This window comes from Rhipicephalus microplus, chromosome 3, assembly GCF_043290135.1.
Source record: "Rhipicephalus microplus isolate Deutch F79 chromosome 3, USDA_Rmic, whole genome shotgun sequence".
Taxonomy (NCBI): Eukaryota; Metazoa; Arthropoda; class Arachnida; order Ixodida; family Ixodidae; genus Rhipicephalus; species Rhipicephalus microplus.
The window spans coordinates 83,751,677-83,774,470 of NC_134702.1; the positions used below are offsets into that span (position 1 = coordinate 83,751,677).

General features: G+C 43.3%; 1 protein-coding gene across 3 annotated transcripts in view; it reads right to left on the minus strand.

Moving 5' to 3' along the window:
• Nucleotides 1-3,042: 3,042 nt before the first annotated feature.
• Nucleotides 3,043-22,794, minus strand: part of LOC119172909 (ankyrin repeat domain-containing protein 13D) — a 39,857-nt gene continuing 20,105 nt past the window's right edge. For 2 of the 3 annotated variants that reach the window (XM_037424054.2, XM_075889902.1), the window contains 4 exons: nt 19,201-19,362; nt 10,564-10,667; nt 7,639-7,715; nt 3,043-3,651 (listed from right to left, as the gene is read on the minus strand). In XM_037424054.2, the coding sequence (XP_037279951.2) occupies nt 3,375-3,651; nt 7,639-7,715; nt 10,564-10,667; nt 19,201-19,362 (620 nt within the window). In that variant the 3' untranslated portion in view covers nt 3,043-3,374. Of the gene's footprint in view, nt 3,652-7,638; nt 7,716-10,563; nt 10,668-16,823; nt 16,982-19,200; nt 19,363-22,794 lie in introns of all 3 variants that reach the window. The other variant, XR_012894302.1, reaches the window with a different exon arrangement.

A 22,794-nucleotide genomic window follows, 5' to 3' on the forward strand; every position in this document is an offset into this window, starting at 1 on the left:
AAGGTCTGAGCTGCGAAGGCACTCAGTGTGGCAGGGAATCATTCGTTGCACTACAAAGTAATCAGACCACAATGAGATGTGGTGTGTCGACGAACGTGGCATGTGCGCATGAGTCGCAAAGCTGCATTGCTCAGTTGCCCGGCCACTAAGCTTGCGTCGATTTGAAGCATTTTCAAGCTATCAGTGAGGTGAAAGAAAACATTCCTGCATGGAAGCAGGCTTGTGATTTTTTATGGACGAAGTGGCCCACACAAATTCTACTGGTGACTGGAAATTGTACACTGCAATCACCGTTTATGGAAATGCGAGACGTGTACAACTTAATGCCTTGACGACCCTTAGGGATGACTAGCATAAGTGGTACAAAGCAAACTTAGACCCAGGCATTCGCGTTCCAGAGTTATAGAAATATAACGTGGCAAAAATGCGTGATGCAGTTTTTTTGCATTATTGACAAGATGTCATCACGTGCTGGCATAATGCTGGAATGACTCAATGATTACACTGACAGAAACACATGCCACAGAGAAGCATTTCCTTGGACTTGCAACAAAGTGAACCACACTACACCTACAGTTTTGTGCCGTCACCACTCAATGCAAAATGAGCACATTGAAACCTGGTCATGCTTATGTCTCGTTAAGCGCATTACGTGTTGTTACTGTATCATAACGTGAAAAGAAAGCACAGAGAGTATGCATCAATTTTCTACTGCATCAAAATGTGGCTGAACACTAGTAACCAATGGAGTACTGTGGGTATGTCATTGTTAAAGTGTCTAGGTAATTTCTGCCCATAAGTGTAACATTTGTATCAGGGGTGTAGCCAGAGAGTAATGCACCAAACCTGTGCCCCCCCCCCCCCCCCCTCGCAATTTTTTCTCACCATGGCATACAGAGAGAAAAATGACCATTTAAAGGGGGCATCCCCCCTGAACTCAAGGGGGTGCTTTCCCTCCCCTCCCCCAAAAATTTGTGGCTGTGCCAGTGATTCGTATTGGCTTTTTGTGATTAGTGTTTTACTTGTAATCTTTCCGTTGGCATACTGCACATTCATGCAGCATGATGCCACCTCCCAAACTGCAGTACCACAGTGCTGAAGCCTGTGACGGCAGTCGAAATATTAAATCATCTCTTTAACCTGATCAGCGTCAACACAACCAACTCGCTTACATGGTGATGGCCGGGAAGATCTGCATATAGTACCACTGGCTGATTTTATGGTCATACTTAATGACATATCAAAGAATGTCACAAATAGGCTATACAGTTGCATTAGCAGCCATGAACACCATAGTTATTATGTATAAGCAAGCCTAACCTCTGCTCTACTTGAAAACCATAGGCTGGAAATTATAGATATACCAGAGCAGCCCTTTCAAGTCTAAAGCATTGATCAGCTCATAACACTTGAATATTAAATTTTTTAAGAAATGAAAAAAAAAGGTAATTAACGGTTTGAAGCGATTAATGACGAAGGAGGAAAATCCAACAGGGTGAACGAAAGCATCACTATTGCTGTGCCGTTGTCATAGCTTTTGAACACATTTCCTCCAAGGCCGCCTACACAGCACGGCAGCACTATAGCTTTAAGCACTTGGAGTCGTGCATCAAACGATAGTGAAACAGTAGTCTCTATAAATATCGCACTACAACTGCATACCACAGCAAGTAGACAAATAACTCGCACTTTTTCATATGTCGCTTCGACTTTTAAGAGCGAGCATTTGCAACCTTAACTGAAAGCCTTTATCTCCAGAAAGTTGTAGCAACAAAGACGATTGACTGCATCCATCAGCAAGCTATCGTTTCGCAGCGCCTGCTCCCACAGCCAGCTCAGGTTTAGGTGGGAGGCGATAGTCTGTGCAGGACACACACGGGTTAAAGCAAGGGAATAACATACTTCACAGAGTTTCGTCATGGATAAGATATGGCCCACAGGTTGCCCGTTTCAAACCACGGCGTTAAAGTGACAATGGGTGAGATGCATCATGTCCACGTAACATTGCCTTTCATGATGTGGCACGACTGTAGAAGTTTCCAAGGTTGGGAAAGGGGGCTGGTTTGTACTGCTTTGTTGTTGTAGCAGTTAACCTGAGGCTGCGTCGCCGACACACACCGAATTGATGTGCTAGAGCCATCGCCAGAAGTTTGTGAATGTGCTTGGTAAAAAATGCAGTCACTTGATGTGTGACAGGGCAAAATCGGTTGCGAGGATGGTCAGCATTACATCAAAGAAATGAAGCTGGAAAATATTCAAAGCGAGAACTGGATTAATTGTCCCTGTTTGCTCTCTGATCACGCCTCCATTATCCACAACATTGCAAGAATGCTGCGCTGTAGTTTACACGAAATGGCTGCTGCACCATCACTTTGAAACGAGTAAGGAAATATGATAACAGAAAATTACTTTTCTACTACTAACAAACAATAGTAAGTCTACATGCATGAATACAAGTAGCAGTGCAAGCTCTGGCAATGAGAAACTAGCCCAGCTGCTCTTTTTCCACCTCTCTGTTGCAGCACGCCTATTTTGTGCTCACAAATTTACTTGGTCCGCAGTCACAGGAGACAGCCATTGTTCACCCACAGCCCACAAGAAAAGTTCTGTATGTCAGCACTTATCAATCAGACTTGCCGATAATCCACTCGTTTCTGCTTGCAATAAAAACACACACAAAAACCCTGCCAATCTGCAGCATAGTGAGAGCCATCACAAGAAAAAAAAAAGGTCTTCACTTGCTCGTTAGGAAAGGTTCTCTGGAGTCCCAACTTTATTTAGTTGCCACAGGTCCTCCTTCACCTTGATGTGCAAGTTATGGGGCAGAACGCTTTTGTACAGTGCCTCCATTACAATGCACGAATGTGGCTTGTGCTCAGTGCTGTACATTATGTAGAATTATAAATATGTTACAATCTGCTAGGCGATTCCCGAGGCAAGTTGGTTTGGCTGGAACGAACTAACTTCTGTAGCTTGCTAAAATGCAGCTGGCTTTGAAGCTACCTCTCACTCGTTCAAAAATCTCGGCGTGCACCTAACTACCTTACGTTCATAATATCGAAATTTTATTAAAACAGCGAAAGCAAGCGAAACAGCATCCAACGGACTGCCCTGGCATCAGCTCCTCCACTTATGCCCCGATTTCTTTGGGCTGTCATCGAACAAACAAAATGAGGCATTTTTTAAATTTATCTCGGCACACATTTGAGAACAGACTTGCACACGATGCGTAAAATCAGTGAAAGAGAAGGATAAAAAGGCAGGGAGGGCCGATAGGAAAAGGAAGGTGGATGCCTGCACTGCCAACGAAGCAGGACAGAGTTCAAACACAGCTCAGCTTCGAGCGTGGATGAAAGGTGACGGATGCCACTTCCCTACTTCTCGGTCATGGAAAGCTGAAGAATGCGCTCGAGCATCTCGTCTTCTTCTCGCCGGCGTCGGTCCTCTTCTTCCTTGACCTGTTGTGACAGGCGCAGTGCCATGGCCAATTCGGTGCCTCCGCTGGCACCCAAGGCCCACTCGTTGCTTTCTTGCTGCTGCTGCTGTTGCTCCTGTGGCTGTGGCTGCTGTTGGATCACAGCACCTACTGTGATCCCTCCATCCGCAACACCAACTGACTTCTGGTAGCTGGCCAGGCTCTCCTGAATGGCCCTGAGGATAACAGAGCATACAACCATGCAGAATTTGACCTAGACATCGGGTAAGCCGCCTGTGGGTCATGCTGCAATGTGTACAGCTGTGGCAGCTTGCGTAGGGCTTCCACAAATTAGAAGGAGCCCAAAATTTTAAGGGTCCCCCGTCTTGCATACTCAGGTATGCCTCGGTTCACGGGTCAAAACCAATTCTAGACCTCTGCTTTGAAGTGACAATGAAGACCTACCACAGCCTTCAATGGTGCTTTAAATAAAGATCTATCATAACCTTCAATGACGTGGAAAGGGTTTGCAAGTTTTTGACGTGCCAAAAAAAACAGGCTCCTTTGCACTTTTAGCCACAATTAGACTTGCATTCATGCCTGTTCACAGGAACCATTACGAGAAAAATGTAGTACAAGTAGTTAATTACTAGCTTAGGAAAGCCTTTTGCTATTACTCAAGTGCAAACAGCTAAATCTACAGTAAAATTTGATTACTGAAGTCCATGTTTAACTATATATGAATCATGTAAATATATGATCAAGTGATGAAAGTAACAGCAATATGACCTACATTCTTGGTGCTTGATTTTGGATTTGACAAGGCAACATAATTGTACTACATGTTATGTTTTGAGTGCGAATTGAATTGAATATTTTTCTAATACTTCAAAGCATTGCCGAAAGATCTTTACACGTGAAAGGTTAAGATACTATATTCTCAGTCTCTCCTCTTCTGAAGTCGGTGAAGGGCCAACTTCTGTGGCAGACAAGGATGTGCTCCATTCGAGTCCCCAGTTCTAAACCTGCCTCATAGACATCAAAATATGACAACACCTTAAATTTTGGATGCTGAAAACCTACAGCACCCGAACCTTTTTTCGAACTTCCTGCTCCAATTTCTGGTTCAAAACAGCATTAACTGAGTGCCCACTTCAGCCACAACTATCTATCGTCTCCATTTTGAGACCAGCGTTTTTTTGATTCAGCACACTTGCGACCATAGCAGCACATGAAGGGCAGCTTTGCCGCAACAAAAGAGTGTGATGGGGTGAAGCATATTCAAAATCAGAAGTGACTACTTTCACTTTGACTGACTGTACAGTTAAACCTGAATATAACGAAATTGATGAATTCCAAAGGAAATTCGTTATAAAGAGGATTTCTTTACATACAGGTTCAGTACGAACATTAGCAAAATAAACGCGCAAATTAAACAAAAGGGGACTGAAGGCAGAGCTAACCCAAAACACCTAATTTACAGTAAAAGACCGCGTTATTATTGCAATAGCAATTATATAGACCCTCGGCGGTTTTTCGCCATTGCTGCCATGTCTCACAACAAGTCCAAATTGATAACATGCCCCCCTAGCATCGTAATTTCACGATTGATTGATTGATCGATATGTAGGGTTTAACGTCCCAAAACCACCATATGATTGTGAGAGATATCGTAGTGGAGGGCGCCGGAAATTCAGACCACCTGGGGTTTTTTAAGTGCACCCAAATCTGAGCACACGGGCCTCAGCATTTTTGCCTCCATCGAAAATGCAGCTGCCACAGCCGGGATTCCATCCCGCGACCTGCAGGTCAGCAGCCGAGTACCTTAGCCACTAGACCACCATGGCGGGGCCTATAATTTCACGAGCGGCTAAAAGCGTGCGAGCGCTGCTGAAGCAGAGATCAAATGAGTTGGCCCATCCATACCGCCTAGAAAGTGCATAAGATGCAATCTCCCACGTGTCAGAGCTGCGGTCGAATGGTCAGACAGACAGTAATCCACCCGTCTTGAACGAGCGTAAAAGAACACGGGGAGTCGGGGGAGGGGGAGGGGGGGCTTGCTCAAGTAGCAATAATAAACTTTGATTTTAAGGGCTGTCGCGATCGCTGGCGTGCTTGCTATCTCAGCGAGTATCAGTGCGATTTCAACATGACGGGACTGCATGAAAAAAGCAACTCCTCCCTGGAGCAACAGCTCACACCAATGTTTTGTAGGAGTTCCGCGATATTGGATACAAAAGAGTTGGCTGCCAGCCTTACTTCTTAAAGGATTACGATTTTTCGCTATCCCGTTCATTGCATTACATTCAATGCGCCGTCGTGTTGCCAGAACTAATCAGCTAATCATGAAAGCTACCAGCCTGCGATCTAGCAGCGCGGCGCAAGACTTAAGTGCATGATGAGTCGACCTCCAAAGGTCTGTCGTCATCGTGGTCTCGGAGGGTGTGCATAAGCGCCTAATCTGACATCCCCTAGGTGGTGACGACACGGTTGTCCAAAATTAAGAAAAGCCACAGAGCGAAGCAATGCATGCGATAGCAACAACTTGACATGTAACGCTGAGAACGGCAAGCAGACTGAAACGTGTAGTGCGCTGCTCATGCACACATGACGCACGAAAACAACATACACAGGACGAGAGCGAACCAACAATATTTACCACTCGACACTTAACGTGCTGTTTAAACAAAAAAACGAGGCATGAAACATAATCACAGGCACAGTTATGAGTGCGAATTAAGAAGTGCCCCAGTTGTTACTTCGCTGTTTGAAAAGCGCACTATTTTCGCAAGCAGTGCCTGTCCAGCGAGTGAAGTGATCTTTGTGCGCCCGGCAAGTAAACATAATCGTTCCGGTCAAAGTTGAAGGCTCGCAGTTCTCCCCACCGAAGGATAAGCGCGTGCGCAAGCATCTACCCCCCCTCCCCCCCTTTTGCAGGGCAAAGTACGGGTGGGAGATAAGCACGCTTCGGCGCATAGTGACGAGCTGGGCCCTGAGCGCGGGCAGCTTTTTTTTTTTACTTATGCGGGAGCGGCCTGCGATCCTACCCATATAAAATGGGGTGGAATTCTTCAGGACCCCATTATAGTTTTTCATCCATCCATCTTGAGTTTTCATATATACAGATACGTATACATATACGGTGAATGACGGCGGTGGCGGTGATGGCAAAAAACAACCGAGGCTGTCCGTATAATTAATGTCGCAATAAAAAAACAAAGCTGACGTCGTCGAGGGCGACATAATGCGGACACACGGCATTGAAAATGAAGAGCGAAGGACACGGACACATACAAGGATATCGCGGAAAACTATTCGGGTAAAGTGCACTCCATAGCAGCACGGCCCCACGTATGTGATACTAACTAAAAGCGTGGCAGTGTCAACGTGCCGTCGTAGTTTTCTTTTTTTTTTTAATTATTATTTTGGGTCTGAGTGGGGGGGGACACATCCACGCAGGATCCCGCGGCGGCGAGAATGGCAGCAGCGCTGGCTCGTAGGGTGCAGGCTCGCCTGCCCGCCTCATGCTCATCCGCGTGCAATAATGAGCGCTTGCTCTCGCCTGGTGCGCTGTGCCCGCTGCCGCCCCTTTGCGCTTTGTTGGCGGCAGGGAAGCAGTGGAAAGAGCATGCTCGTACCAAAATGCCAAAATGCGGAGTAAAATTTTTAGATTGTTCATGGGAAAAGCTCGTTATATCAAGGTTGTCTCCCACTGTTACTTTGTTACATAGAGGTCGCAAATACATGTGCTTCTATGGAGCAACAGCGGGGAATAGAAAAACTTCGTTATGTCCAGGAATTCGTTATATGGAGGTTCGTTATAAGCAAGTTTAACTGTATTTGTTTCGGGGAAGTTTGAATAGTGAAATTCCGGTGTGAATCGAATCAAATAGCAAACACATTTGAAAAATATTCGAAATTTCAGATATCCACGCACCCCTACTAACAACAGATTACATCTATGATGGACATAGACATAGGTTGTCTTTAATATTTTTATGTTGCTGCATAATTGCTGCACTGCCATGCTGCCCATGATCAGCCCCCCCCCCCCCCCCCTTTGTTTTTCTCCTGCACTTGCCATTCACTAATAATTCTCCTGAATTTCTTCTTTGCAAGGCAAATAAACTTTCTCAGTCACTGCTATATCTACACTACATAAAACTAGGCTTTTTATGTGGTCTATTGTTTCATTATATTTATATTTAAACCCAATATCTTACCTCTGCAAGGCGTGGTCCTCTTCCAGCTCCGGTGCAACGCCCGTCTGGTCAGTCGTCAGAGCTTCCCAAACAGTGACCTGAAACAGCAGAGGTGGGGTGAAAACTTGCAGCCACTATAACCATTTCTAAACTTTGCAACAGTACCTGCTGTGTACAGATTATTAAATGCAATACATGTTCAGGTTAAGCACTTAAGACTGACGACTGCAGGGCATGATGTGGTGTCAGTATGGACACTCAGTTCTGATCACCTGACGATCTTCGACATGTGCCTTGTGAGGGAGCACGTGCGCCCAATCACTCTTTCCCCTTCTGCGGCAGCACGACAGCCTAGTTGCGAGGACATGACTGTTCCTTCGAGACACAAGTCAATAAAGCATCTCGCGAAGGGATGGAGCCCCCCGAGGCCGGCACTCACGATTCCGCTTTCCTGGTGCACGGAACGGGTTTCCCCTCTCTCAGCGAGAAAACGTATTCTCATCAGAGAAGGGAAACCGGGACGGTGAAGAAAACTAGCGTGCGAACGACGAAACACTCTCTCTGGCACCAGCAGCTAAAGAAGAAGGACGAACCTGGAAACCCCTGCGAGCCAAGGACGACAACGACCGAGGTGTAAGCATCTACACTTTTGTTATCTGAAGTTTCCTTATGGGACATTTACGCAGTATTGTTAGCGTATAGTAATAAAGTGTAGTTTGTTGACCTAGCCTGTTGTCTTATTTGCCCTAACTCATGTGGCTGCGATGACTCAAGCTGCGGAAAGGGGACGTTAATCGTGCACGGTATGACTGTGTGCGGTTGAAACCTTAGCTAGGCTTCTGCATCAGCCGTACATAGGACGGACCCCCTATAGCCTACACACACATGCATCTTTAGATTTCACCTAAATGTAAGTACCAGAGCTGGTGCATGCAATACGTAGCATTGATTCATAGCCCGCATATAAGAAGTGATGTCATCAAAGTAATAATGAACCACTGATAGAGTTTTACGAGCCAGGACATTGACAACCTGTTGACATACAACCAGGCACACCTGAAAAGTGACACACTAAAGTCGGAAAGGGTGTAAGGTCCTCAAGCAGTCTCACGTTATGTCAAATGGTAATGGAAATTAACATAACTATATCATGCAATCTTCTCACCAACATGTCTTGATTTGGCAGCATAAACTGGATAGATTATTCAACTTGTATGCTCTGGCTGTACGCAACAGGAAAATGCTTCTTGACGAATCTCATTGCACTAACTGCAGGAACAACTTAAACAAGCTGTCAAATACTATAGTCCATGTGTGTTTCAGAAAAATATTCTGTTTGACCGTCTTATAGGTATTCCATAATATAGTGCATAGTTCAATAAGCAAGATAAATAGATTGACTTGTGGCTTTGCGCTACAAATGGATAGTTGTACATTCTTCCTTTCATAAATTCAAACATGTTCAGAGAAATTTAGTGCAGTAGACTACCATTAAATGGAACCTAAAAGGACCCTGAAAATATGTTTCATTTAACAGGAGTTCTGTTTACTCAATGATAAACAGGGGTGCAAAGTATAAGTACAAAACCGATAGGCAGTTGTTCCATTTAGGAAGCAGTACTGTTTTAGCAGATTTCTTTTTTCTGAGCATTGTGGGGTCTCGAATTGGCGAGCGAGCGCCACGCCATGCTCTTGGAGTGAAAGGAAACTGTTGACACGGTCGGTGCAAACCAAACAAGTACACACACATTTATTTAACTAATTTAGACGACAATATCGTCCACCAAATCGATACATCAACGGTAATTAACACGCTAGGACATTGTTACACAATAACACAACAAACACATAACATGAGAGCACACAAAAGGTGGCGTCGCCAACGCTTCACCCACCATGTTGGCCTACCGCAGGCGGCCCGCGGTGCCGTCCACAGCAGACCCACCACGAGAGACAATCGTTCGCGGCAACCACCACGCGCAGAAGAGGCTCGCTCAACCCTCGCCCGCCACCAAGGCCTGCCTTCCGCCAGGGGTCACTGCCGGCGCTACTACTCTACCAACAGTGGTACTCAACGCGAACACAATGCCATCTATCGCCCGGCGATTGTCACCACCAAAATACGGCTTCTGTGCGAAACACATGCCCCATGCGAGGCAAACAACTTTACAGGGACTGTCAGCACTCTCGCAGCGTTCACTATATATAACTAACATCAATATATTTGTAAATGAGCTCATTGAAGCAGACAAAGTCTATATTACAGCAAAACACATTATTCACCAAAAAAAATTCTCCAGATATTATCCATGATGAGCATTCCAAGCATTCCTGAGCTACGAATCCATGATTGTTTTGATGAAAAATTCTGGCACGTGGAGCGTAGCCGTGGAGCGTTCCAACAAGCGGACTTGTCTTCTGCAGTGCTACAACTTGAAGACAAGTGCACTCATGGAAATGTTGGCTCCAGCTACACTCCACGCTCAAGAATTTTTCATCTCTTCAAGCTTCCCCTGAACTTCTGCTTTCTAAAAATTTTTTTAATGAATGCAAACAAAAATCCCCTAGCGCAAAAATAAGGCATATAGAAAACTACTTAAGATGAATTTAAGAGTATTACACAAAAAGTGTTTCTTTTTTTGACCAAGCTATAACATAAGCATTCTTCATTATGCAAACAATGCAAGAAAACAATGTAGATTTTAAAAAATTTAGTTTCCAAGTGTGAAGACGAATAGTACCTAGGTCAAGAGTTCCATTTACGCAACTGAGAGCTCGTAGCAAACAGTGTTTTGGGTTTAGATGTTTTCAGAGATTCGCTTATGGTTATTACGTTCGCTAATGCATCAGTTTCAATGGGTTCCACAGATGCACCCAAGGGTTCGATATGCAGTACACGAGCGTATGCCTGACGAGCCAATCATTTTAAATTTGAAGTTTGCGCACCTGATTCTCCTCTCCGCTTGCCTCCACGAACGACTGCTCGATGGCGTATTGGAGGAGTTCGTCGTCCTCGTCGTTGACGTTGAATTGTCGCATTTTGTTTGCGCCTGCGCCAAGAAAAGCAGAGAGAAAATTGTGCTCCCACTGGACACTTCGACAACGTTTTGCAATACAGACAATGAGTTTCTTTAAATATGTCAGTACAACCACCTATGTTCTCACAAAACGTCAGGGTGACTGCCACTGACACATCTGTCTCAAAATGAAGCCAGATTGATAGAAAGAGAGAGAGGGAGAAGTGGGGAATATACATAAATACATAATACAGATAATTTTTTAGGAGTATTAAAAAAAAAAGACAATGTATGAGCTGTATGTTTTAAAGTGGTGACTGCCAAATGTGTCTTAAATCATTGCAAAAGAAACGCTTGCCACGTTAAAGGAAGTTACTGATTGCATAACTAATGACAAGTTCGAATGAAAATGGCAGAACGACGCAAAACAGTGAAAAAAAGAAATTATTATGCAATTCGTGTGAACTTAAAAGCCACAATAATATGTACCCACCTAGGTGAAGCACATTCATAGAAAGATTAGTTTTTTTGCCACTTGAAGATTACATAAAAAAAATTCAATAGAATGAACCAACCAATCGTGCTATTTCAACAAAGTGAACTTCTGCAGCAAGATGTTCACCACAAAAGCTTCACCTCTTCAGCAACTTTATGTTTTTATTTGAAAAAGAAAACAATTTCCAAGCTAAAATCGATGATCTAACCTTCACAAACAGGAATATTGTGAAAGGACTGGAGCGTCCTATTCATTAATGTGTTATCCTTGCATTTTTATTCTTGTGTGTCTCAGTAGCGTGCTGAAATCAATAGCTGTGCAGAACCAACCAGCGCCTGCCTCGGCTCCAATTGAAAAAAATGACAGATATGCATTTATAGGATCAGCAATAGAAGTGACCACCACGCACATAATCACAGTAGCACTAAACATGAATAAAATAAAAACAAGATTATTAAACAATATTTATGCAAAATGCATGTAATATAATGGTACGCACAATGACTAAGACATATAGGTACATGTTTGCGGAATGTGCTAAAAAAACAGACTTCTTGAAATATGAGAAAGGAAAAGCTCAGACAACATGAAAGATGGAACTTTTGCTGAAAACATGATAGTGTGTAGACACAGTGAAATGGCATGAGCTATGGTGACACAATCATCGCAACCTTGTTCGACCTTAGGTGAAGCATCGAGAAACCTAAAGCTTTTATGAGGTTCTTGTGGTAAATTTACAATAAATTTGACATTTTGTAACGGCCTCCTGCATTGATCAGAGTTAGCAACTATTTGAATATTATTAATATAATAAACAGCGAAAGTGAACTTTGTGGGTCATCAGTCGAAGTACTATATACGACTGCACTGAGAATTCTTTTTTGCGGATTTTAACTTCTGATAGTTTAAATCTCACATTACAATTGAATACCAAAATGATATATCTTCCTGGATGTAATTGAAAGTCACCTCTCATTATACAATCATATTCATGCCACAATCTAGTAAATACAAGTGTTCTAGGTATTTCAGTTCATAAACCGAGTATTTCAGTTCAGTATAAACCGAGCAAGTCATGGCATAGCCTTGGCATGTTAGTCTGCAAATATTGGTCTACACAAATGAGTGCGAACCCTAGCTTTTGATAATCGGCAGCTAATGCTTCAACTTCAGAAACTTAATGGTAAACAAAAAGTTACACAGTAAAGCTTCCTGCAGAGTGCACACACAGAAAAGTACTATTTTTGCTAATGTACATGGAAGCAACTCAATACGAAAACACAAGATTAGGCAAGCCAAGGAGAAACAAAAAAAAATATTCCACTCACGCAAATCAGCCAGCAAGACTTACTAAGCTCACGCAAATCAGCCTGCAAGACTTACTAAAAGTGAAAAAAAAAAAAAAACACTCAGCTGCATCCACTGCTTCAAATAGTAGTGCATCAGATTTGTGGAAAGGCGTGCGATTGGTTTTCTATCTCCTCACCTTCCACTGCTGCGCATGCTTTATAAACCTATCAAAGTGATAAAAATATGCAGTGTTACACTTTACGTACATTTCCAATTTCGTGATACAATCAAAGATTGACAAAAATGTTATGTAGATTTCTGTGCTCTCTGAGGCTGTCACAGTTACAACAATACGACTTCAGGAATCGCAGATAGCCCAGTCAAGTGTGCATGCATTTCGACGTCAGGAATAATGGCACTAATTTAAACTTCTGGAACGCTGGCTGAATATGTGGTACAGAAAACACGTATACGCTGTCTATAGAGAGTTTGGATCAAACAGATTTGCTCTAGATATCTGCGCTGCTAGAGTGGAGAATTTATTTAGTCAGCTGTGCTCGTTGGGAAGCTTCCTGGAATTCCTAATGACACAGCAACAAGCACATGCATGCATAAAGAGTGGTATTAGCTTAGTAATATTTTCTTTTCCCCATTAAAGAGCTGTTCATTATTGGCTGCTTCTCTTTTGGTATTTTTAACCAAGACATCATTCATTCCAATTGCAAGATTTCAGGCGTCTCAAAAGAGGGCACAGCTGTATAGGAAAATCACTTAACTGACAAACGGCTAACTAAGCACAAGAGAGAACAGCAATGTTTCAAGCTTCGCTGAATAGCAACCACTATCAGGTGCAGTCTCAGGCCCCCATCCTGTCTCACTTGAAACGAACACACCCTGACAAAGGACACGATAGTGTTAGAGAGCAACAGTTTGAGAAACACTGTTATTCCACAGCAGCCAATCCAGCAAGATCTTCCTGCGTGCCTGTAGCTCGCACTTGCAAAAACAGGGACAGCTAAAGCTAACGGTTCAACCCGTAAAGGCTTCCAGCGCAAGCAGCAGCATCAGCCAGTGCCACGAGTCTCAACAAAACATTGAAAACTGCCGTCATGCTTTTGGTGTGCAACATTTGTTTGTCTGGATCAGCTGCTTCTGCCGTAAAGCATTCCTTGTGGCCTGCCATGCTTTGCCTGTGTCATGCATGTGCGCAGCTAGTATGCCAGTGCTGCTGCATGGCATGGCACGGACCTATGCTGCCAGCGTACGTCGACGCACCTGCAGAGGGACACCCTCGCACTTCACCAACCTTGCTGTGTGGGCCGTGCAGATTTGTTTTCTACACTGTTGGAAAGGTGGGGCAAGAGAAGAACCAATTAATGTTTGCAACTTCTGGGGTTGGAGAATGAGTTCTGAGACACCTGAAGTGAAATGTAGCTATTGGTTCTATCAAACATTTTTAATAAAGACCAATGTGCCATGACAAGAGGGGCAATCAAGGGTAACAGCAGTTCGCCATGCAGATAGAAATGACTGCTTAAGAACAGTGAGAAGGCACTGCATGGAGCTCCGAATAAATGCCATAGCCTGCAGATTCAGCGAATAATGCTTGCAACCCATTTCAGCGGCACTGGATTGCAAACGAAGTGAATCGGTGAGGTCCCTAAACTCTGTTTGGGGCAACGCCATAAAGATATATAACGCATTGTAAGTGCAGTGATAGAATGAGACTTCTCAGTAAGCTGAAGGCATTTGTTTACTTCTGACTTAAGTCAAAAGTAATGATAGATAATTGACAACTGCAAATGCAGTTGGTGATAATAGATAATTGACAACTGCAAATGCAGGTTGTGCATGTCCAAATTATGATGAAATTCTTAGCAGCTACAATGTTACCAACAGTGCTCTTAAACTTGTGAAAACACCGAGTACAAGGAAAACAAGAGAACGAAGACTGCAGTGAAAAGCGAACTACAGTATCGAACCGAAAAGGATGAATCCACAAACTAAACAAAAAAAGGGCATATCCATGGTCTGACTCGGAGCATCCCGTCTTGCAGCCCTTGTAACAGTGATTCTACACAATGGAAACAAATTACCAGAAGAAAACTGTAATACTCGAGCCATACTGGCAGAGGAAATAGCTTTTAACTCCTAATGCCTTCGCGTTCATTGTCGTTCGTCACCTAATGCCATCACCAGAACTCCTTCGACTGAGAAATGCATACTCTCGACGGTGCAGCTGATGAAGTAATTATATATAACATTTCATTCAGCTTAAAGAAAACTTTTTGCATTTTTTATTTACACTTATCACTTAAACAAGTGCTTAAAACTTATCTTCAGCTGGTAGATGCTGTAACGTAAATGCAACCAGTGCCATTTTCCTTTTACGCTGTGGGTCTGACTAGCTTTGGCTTAAATTTCTACATGGTCAATTGCAACATTGCAAAAAAAAGTAACAAACTATATCTAACAGCCGTTTAATATGCTTATTTCTAAATTTAATTATTCTCGGAGGTATATGTAGGTTGTCAACACACGGTTATTTTTCTATTACTACTCTACAATTGTATACTAAAGAAGATGGTGTGATTGACATCATCCGAGTCAAATGCCATTCATTTTGGAAGTGTAGCAAGCAAAGCTCCACCTGCAAGCAAGCTCCCAGTTGTGTTCATAGGTCTTTCATGAAAAGAGAAAGAAACAGTGCATGAGCAAGGAAAGCCTTGCACGCCATGTGATGAGCATTTATGAGGACACAGTGGTTTCGAAATGAAAAGTAGTAGCTCATTTCATTCAATGCCTGAATGAAATGTTTTATTGATGTTTCTTGTTCTCGAACAACAATGCCGCTCTTTCAGCTCCTCTATGCACGCTGTCCAATAAGTACTGGCCAAAATGATAGGGAAGATAACAAAGAATGCGACGCTACAGGTGTTGTATTCGCAGTAGCTGCTGCAGCAGGAAAGCTAGTTAGTCCATAGCATATCATATATTTATGCAGTAAACTCTGAGTTCCTCACAGATCATTCCTCGCAGATCATTCCTCGCAGAGCCAGTAACTTTGCAGTACCATCATGTACAAAAACCAGCATAAGGTGCCAAGGCATCTCTACTGCCACAGCACTCAGTAAAAAGTAACTAGTGGCAACATAACGATGGTGTTCAGCATGCTATGAACAAGATGGGGCCCTTGAGGCACTGTCAAGTCTTATGCCATACGCAAGTTGAACAAAAGCTCGTTTTGTCTTGCCAAGAATTTACGACACAGATTGGAAGACAGCACAGAAATAATGGTGCCCTAAAGAATCTGCCAAATTCCTTGGACCTTTCTATTGCCTGCTCCTATATGTTGCATATTACAGCAATGCATCAGAATGAAAGCACAATGAAACGTTTCAGGCACTAAAAGTTGTGCATTTAAGAGAAATATAACAAAGGGATAAGCTTGCTTAGCAACGTCAATACATCGTCTCACTTGAGAGTATGTAGGAGCTAGTGTGATTTATGTACACAAGTTAATGTGTAGTAAATCAGCTTACAGTATTATGAAAAACAAACAGGATCAAAGTGGCTGTGGTTTGTCCATTTAACAGCATCACTCTTACTTTGAACCAAATCTAGAGATTGATTGATTGATTTGATTGATATATGGGGTTTAACGTCCCAAAACCACTCTATGATTATGAGAGACGCCGTAGTGGAGGGCTCCGGAAATTTAGACCACCTGGGGTTCTTTAACGTGCACCCAAATCTGAGCACACGGGCCTACAACATTTCCGCCTCCATCGGAAATGCAGCCGCCGCAGCCGGGATTTGAACCCGCGCCCTGCGGGTCAGCAGCCGAGTACCTTAGCCACTAGACCACCGCGGCGGGGCACCAAATCTAGAGAAAATAAAGCTACAGTTCATGCAACAGCATGCAAGTAAAGATATTCTATTTTTACACCTGAGCTCATCTGACATTCCCCGTAAGACGAAGTGAGCACTCTTAGACGACAAGAGCTAGAATAAAACCTAAGCAGCTCCATTAAGGCTCGACCCATCTCTCATGAAATAATTTTGCTAACAGGTATCCTTGCTCTTGGTCAGTTCTTTTTCATCCGAGACTCTAGTGTCTCCTACTTTTTTTTTCATGTGCATTCAAACTGTAGTAAGCACTGTTTTAACTAGAGTTGTTTACGCATATTTCCATATGTTCCCTTATGTTTTCGCATGGCACCCACAGTGTCACACGTGAAACCAAAAAAGTCGGAAGAGGCAGAAAGCTGGTCACAGGAGAACTGGCGTGCTGTGTGCACATTGCCAATAAAAACAATAGGTCTGCAAGAGAATGACATAGTGTAGCTGCCACTGCTATGATAACCAAATGCTGCTGTTATAAATTATTGTCTGCTATTTACCAGCGACTGTTGGCCCTTTGGAATGGCCAGGGGTTGCTGCAACCCTCCTTGAGTGTATTTTGCGCACACCTCCTGCCGGCGCTTCTCCCTACGTTTGCGTCTACTCTCGGGGCTCAGCGGTGCACGGCGGCGGGAAGCGCGGCGGGCACTCAGGCCGTCTGCCGGCAGAGCGGGAGGAAAGAAAAACAAAAAACACGCACACAACAGAGTTGATAGAGCCAAGATGACCTGGCTTTGTCACAATCCAACCCAAGATCACAGTCTGCAGCTACCTCAAGCTTGAGCAGGGTCACAATTCCGCTTTGAGTAGCACCCGGTTCAAACAAAATGCCTCAAGTCTCGCTGCATTATTTCATTAGTTCAGAATATGATGTACTATTACGCTCAATTTAGGGTAAGATGTATGAGCAGCGAAGGCCGCGCCGCTTTTGAGAAAAAAAAACTGAAAGGAAGCTGCCACTCCAATACTTGGGATTATCTTTACCCCTAGCGCAGCTTGTTTCCCCAAAAACACCATTGTCCTAACTTTGAAACTTCTTTTTTATTTTTATTTTCTTTTTATTTGTGATGGAGTGATTGATAACTGCTCAGTTGTCCAGTGTTGACATGTGTAACAAAAAGAAAAAGGTGAGCACATTGCTGGCGAGGCAAAACGCTCTGCACTTTTCGTTTGGGCATGCTGCTCAAGACACAGCTCACGCAGTTAAATTCATATTGCAAGCAATCATGGCCATACTGCAACTACTTCATCAACGTCCCAAAACCACCATATGATTATGAGAGATGCCGTAGTGGAGGGCTCCGGAAATTTCGACCACCTGGGGTTCTTTAATGTGCACCCAAATCTGAGCACACGGGCCTACAGCATTTCTGCCTCCATCGGAAATGCAGCCACCGAAGCCGGGTTTTGATCCCGCAACCTGCGGGTCAGCAGCCGAGTACCTTAGCCACTAGACCACCGCGGCGGGGCAGATACGCTCAGACTTGCTCTAGCATAATACCATATATGCAACCAATCTTGTGTCATTTTTTATGACTATTGTAAAATTCAATAACTAATTTTCTTTTTACAAGCTACAGCTCATTCATTAAGGAAACCCGTAGTAAAGCTGCGCATAGTTTAGCAGATTTAAGCTTCTCCCTGCAGGCATACAGGTATTGGTCCTAAAGGGTGATAGACACAGGAAGTGCCTCAGGTTTGCACAAAGTTGATCAGATATAGAGCATTAAGGTCAGGTCATCGAAGGCTTTCTTTAGCAAACATTTGACAGGCTGCCGCAACACAAGAACAAGATGAAAGAAACTTCGCAAAAAAGAAAACAAAAAGGGAAAATGTAGTCTGCAGCTTTCGATAACAGCAGACGAAAATGCACTGAAGTAAATAAAGGCCCACTGTTTGTTTTCAGCCACCCAAATGTTACTGCCGACGAAAAAGTTTTAGAAACGGCATATATGCAAAATGCTTGCTGGCTCCAGAGGTAGCGTCAGCAGCGCTGCGCATGCATGATATGCGAATTCCCGATACATGCAGCTGATAGCAGTTGCTAAATACAGGGTCTACTGAGAAATTATCATGAGTATGGTGTGCAACGACTCACCATGAAGCAAGAAAGAACCTGACTGATGACCGCATATAAAAAAGGTTTTTTTGCTTCATGTGAAAAAGCAATGCTCATAGGGACAATTAGACATATTCAAGAACAACATCGGGTAAGCTGGCACAAAATTTGAAACTGGAGATCGCATGGGGTAGGCCCACATCGTGCAGCGCATGTAAATAGCCGATGTTAGCGAGTTTATTCAAATATGTTATTAGGGTGTAATAAACCAGGATGACACTACAATTAATTTAGCCTACAAGCCATAAAAGGGGTCCTTGAACGTGGTTCACCATAAGCTTCAAGTGCTAGCTACAAGTGAGCGAGTAATGCCTGAGAGCTTGTTAGTTGCAGTGAATGAAGTGCTCAGGCAAGCAGATTTATGGCAAGTGCGGGGCACATCAAAGAAAACAGCGCTTTTGTTTGGTGCTTCACCAGTCTGCTGAAGGCAAGCACCTTAAAATTTGCGCCACTTAGCATGACTGGAAAATTTCAGCACCACCTTGGGTCGCAATGGCTGTATTGGCCAGTTGTTCAGTCGATATTTGCTTGTCAGCATCATCCAAGTGTACTGAAGTTGCCAACACAGCAAGTCCAACCTGAGCCACGAAAGCTTAGTAGACCATTGCACTGCTACATTAAAGCCACGGGGAGTGTGCGATACTCAGCAGGAGTTCAGTTATAAGGATTGAGGGTACGTCTTACTGCATCCACCTGGCATGGGAATAACGTGTGCTGCCGGACCTGTTCTTTGTCCTGACCTGACACGAGTGACTCACCGAGCCGTGCGTAGCTGCTGGGGGCCTCGAAGCAGCTCTCGTCAATCTTGCACATGACTGTTCCCTGCTCCCTCATCGTGGTCACCCCTGGGACGGGCTCGTCAAAGGCGTTGATGTTGCCAAAGGTGATTCGGGCATTGAGCACATGGAACAGGGGAATCTCTGCCAGATGGGACAAAGAGGAAAGAGACGAAGAAAAAAGAGCACGAAATCACTAACTTTGTGAATCTACTACAAAAAGCAAGCAAAGAAAGAATGTCTTGGAGACATTTCCTTGAGAAGCGAAAAAATCGACACGTCAGAAACAAGGTAAGGACTATAGGCCCATTGCGAAACGTGGGCCCTAGTTTTGAGAGCTGCGTTTCTCATCTTGAACAGATGAATAGTTCTTTAACACAGAATGTCAGTGGAGCCAACGTTTTTATAAGTCAACATTTTTATAAGCCTTGGAGAAGACATGTCTGCTAGTCGAAACAGTGGCTCAAGCGACAACTCATGATTTTTTTTTAACACTTCAAGCTGCTATGTTCCTCTGAACATCTACCTATCTTTTTTTTTTAATTTCTCATTTTGATAATATCTACACAAGCTGTAATGAGTGCTGACCAGCAAAAGAGATGTTGCTGCTTCCTGTGAAGAGTGTCAGCTGCAAGGGCGACCCCATGCATTGCCGTGAAGTGGCAATAGAAAGAAAGGCAAGGTGTGTCAAAGAACCACATTCAACAATTTTTTTTTCTTATAACAAGAAATGACTAGACCTCCTTCATCACTCAGCAGTTAAGTGTTTTATCAAATGCCACATTATAAGAATTTTTACTTGGACCACAACCGTACGAAATATACGGTCAAATACGAGACAAATGGCACATTGAAGAACTTTTTTTCGAGAAAACTGTTTTGCCACAATGCTCCGTGCGGTATATTAAAATGGTATAAATTTTTTCAGTTAAAATCTGTGATCGGCAAGTGCCACATTTGGGACACTTAGCATAGGTTGACTTATAATATTAACGTTCTTAAAGGTAAGAATTCAAGCCTGAGGCATCACACTGTAAATATACTAAAAGATTATGCACATATCTTGAGACTCCCAGAACTTTGCTTTCTAGAAACTGCTCCTGCAGGGTTCTGCAGCAAAGAATAGCTTGCAACTAAATAAAAAAGGAGAGAGAAAGGAAGAGAATAGGGGAGGGGCACTCAATTAGTCATTGGCACATATTTCAAGTCTCCCAAAAAAAGGGGAAGCGGAGAGGGGCACTTGCTCAGGATTTCACGGTATGCCTGTGTAAGAATATATATGTAAAACCCTGAAAAGTAAAATAGATGAAAAGAAATTTTTTTCTCAAGCACGCGACTGAGGATCTAAAGTTGCGATGCTCGTTCAACGGCATGACACGTTAAACTGTTTGACCAAGCATGCATACGTTCTCCAGCATACTAAATAGCTTTTAAGGTAGTCTCCCTGTTCATCTTTCACTGGAGTCGGGTTGCGCATCTTTCTGCCCTGTACTATGACCTATAGGAGGTAGACACTTATCTCTTGAGGAGGGTTCAACAGACGGCTCACAGCTTTGAACATGTTGACTTTATTGCAAAGTTTGCGTTGAAGCCATAGTTCTCTTGGAGGTCGCTTCACTGGCTGCAGCTGCCATGCGGGCGAAAGAAGTGAGCTGCTAGCCTTTCTTTGTATGAAGTTCCAAACAGTTGCTATCACATTTATTACTTTGCTCTTGTGACGAAACTGAGACTTTATTGCTTTTTTTTTTTCGGCTCTCCATCTGTCCCTCCTATTCTTCTGCACTAGACCAACTTGGTACACAGAGTAGGTCGCTGCCTCCTCTTCAAAACTATTGCTCGCTGTTGATAAATGCTCACACTTGAAATGCAGCACGTCCTTCTCTATCTTACACATGATCTTTTTACTTCTAGCTCTATCACAATATTGCAGCATGTTGTGACTGCCAAAGACCAATGCAACGAACAATAAACGAAACACTATCTTGTTGCCTTTCAAGTTCCTGTAAGTTGCCTTTCAAGTTGATGCAAAACGAGGCACTGCAGAATATCAACTAAATCTTAAGAAACTGTGAAAATATTGTCCATTTGACAGGCCCTTTGTTAACTGAGAAAGATGTATAGGGGTGCAGCACCAAACCCTAAAATCAAACAAATGAGATGCATTAGCTCCATTCATGCTGTGATCCCATTTAAGCAATTTTATGAGATTTTGGTGTTTTGGCGAACACTTTCCATTCTTTTTTTTTTTACTTAGTTTGCCCATTTATTGATATGTAGACTAACAAAAAAGTTATTGTTCTACTGCCTACTTTATCTCCTTAACCTTCGGTCTTACAGAGGAGACAGCTTTGGCTATAAAGCTTTGAAAATGTAGCACTATCAATCAAGCTTTTTCCAAGTTGTTACTAGCTCAGACAGATCTAGCAATGAGTAATTAAATGCATGATCCTTCTACTGGTGTTTCCTGTACGCACAACAAAAGAGCCACAAACTGAGCTGGTTGCTTCAGCTTGAGTTTAAACATTTCTTTAGCAGAGAAATGGAGACACTTGAAGGCATGATCACAAAACACCTTGTAGGCTATCCAAGGGTGGTATATTCTCTGAACCTTGCAGATGAGCTTAGAGCATCCACACATGTTGCACCCCCCACTACTGTGGAGCTCAGGAAAAGGCTCAGAGTGAATGCTAGCTCTTAAAAATGTTTGCCCCGTGCAAAATACTGGACACTTAGCAGGAAATGTACATTACGGCTAGTAGGCTTTGCTACTTGACTTTTTTTTTTTTTTGCTAGAACCATGTTTTATCACATCTGAAAAATGCTTCAAGTTATAGTTGCTCACATAAGCATTTGAGACCTCTGACAGCTCATCTACCATACCACTGGTAACTTTCAACAACGCAGTCACATCCCACTTCCACGAAATTGAAAGTGGGCGGGGTGAGTGGCAAAAAGTTTGCTGTTGCGGAACTTTGCTGCAGTGCGATTTCATGTATTGACCACAAAAGTTAAGAAGACCTGTTGATTATCACTCGTCCATTGGTCCTGACAATGATCATCTTTTATAGTGCATTAGCACCAACTCGGACGAACTTCGCCGCACACCGAGTGAGCGTATTTTCTCACACATAACACACACTAAATATATGAAAAGTTTGGAGCTAAGGTTGAGGTGTGGGTTATTCAGCAATTTCAGTGCATAAGTTGGCATATTGGCCACCTACCAAAACACTTACCTAAATTTATGTTAAGTAATCTGTATGTAACCTCCTGTAAAGGTAGTTTCACTGCATTGAGGAAGTGCTGAGCCATCAAAACACCTATTCAGAGGAAATCTGCCCTGATGCGAAGCATGCACCCCCCCCCCCCCCTCCCTTCAAGGTTAAAGGGCCAGTCAACAGGCTCAGACTTCTTTTTACACCTCCCGAACAACCTTGGTAATTCATAGAGTAGACCACAGCGATCACATTATCTGAATATTACAGAGCTGCGCAGAGCCTCCATTTCAAAAAACTATTTCCGCGCTTTTTTTCCTACGCCTGACCAATGCTCCTTGACCGCGCAATGACGACAACT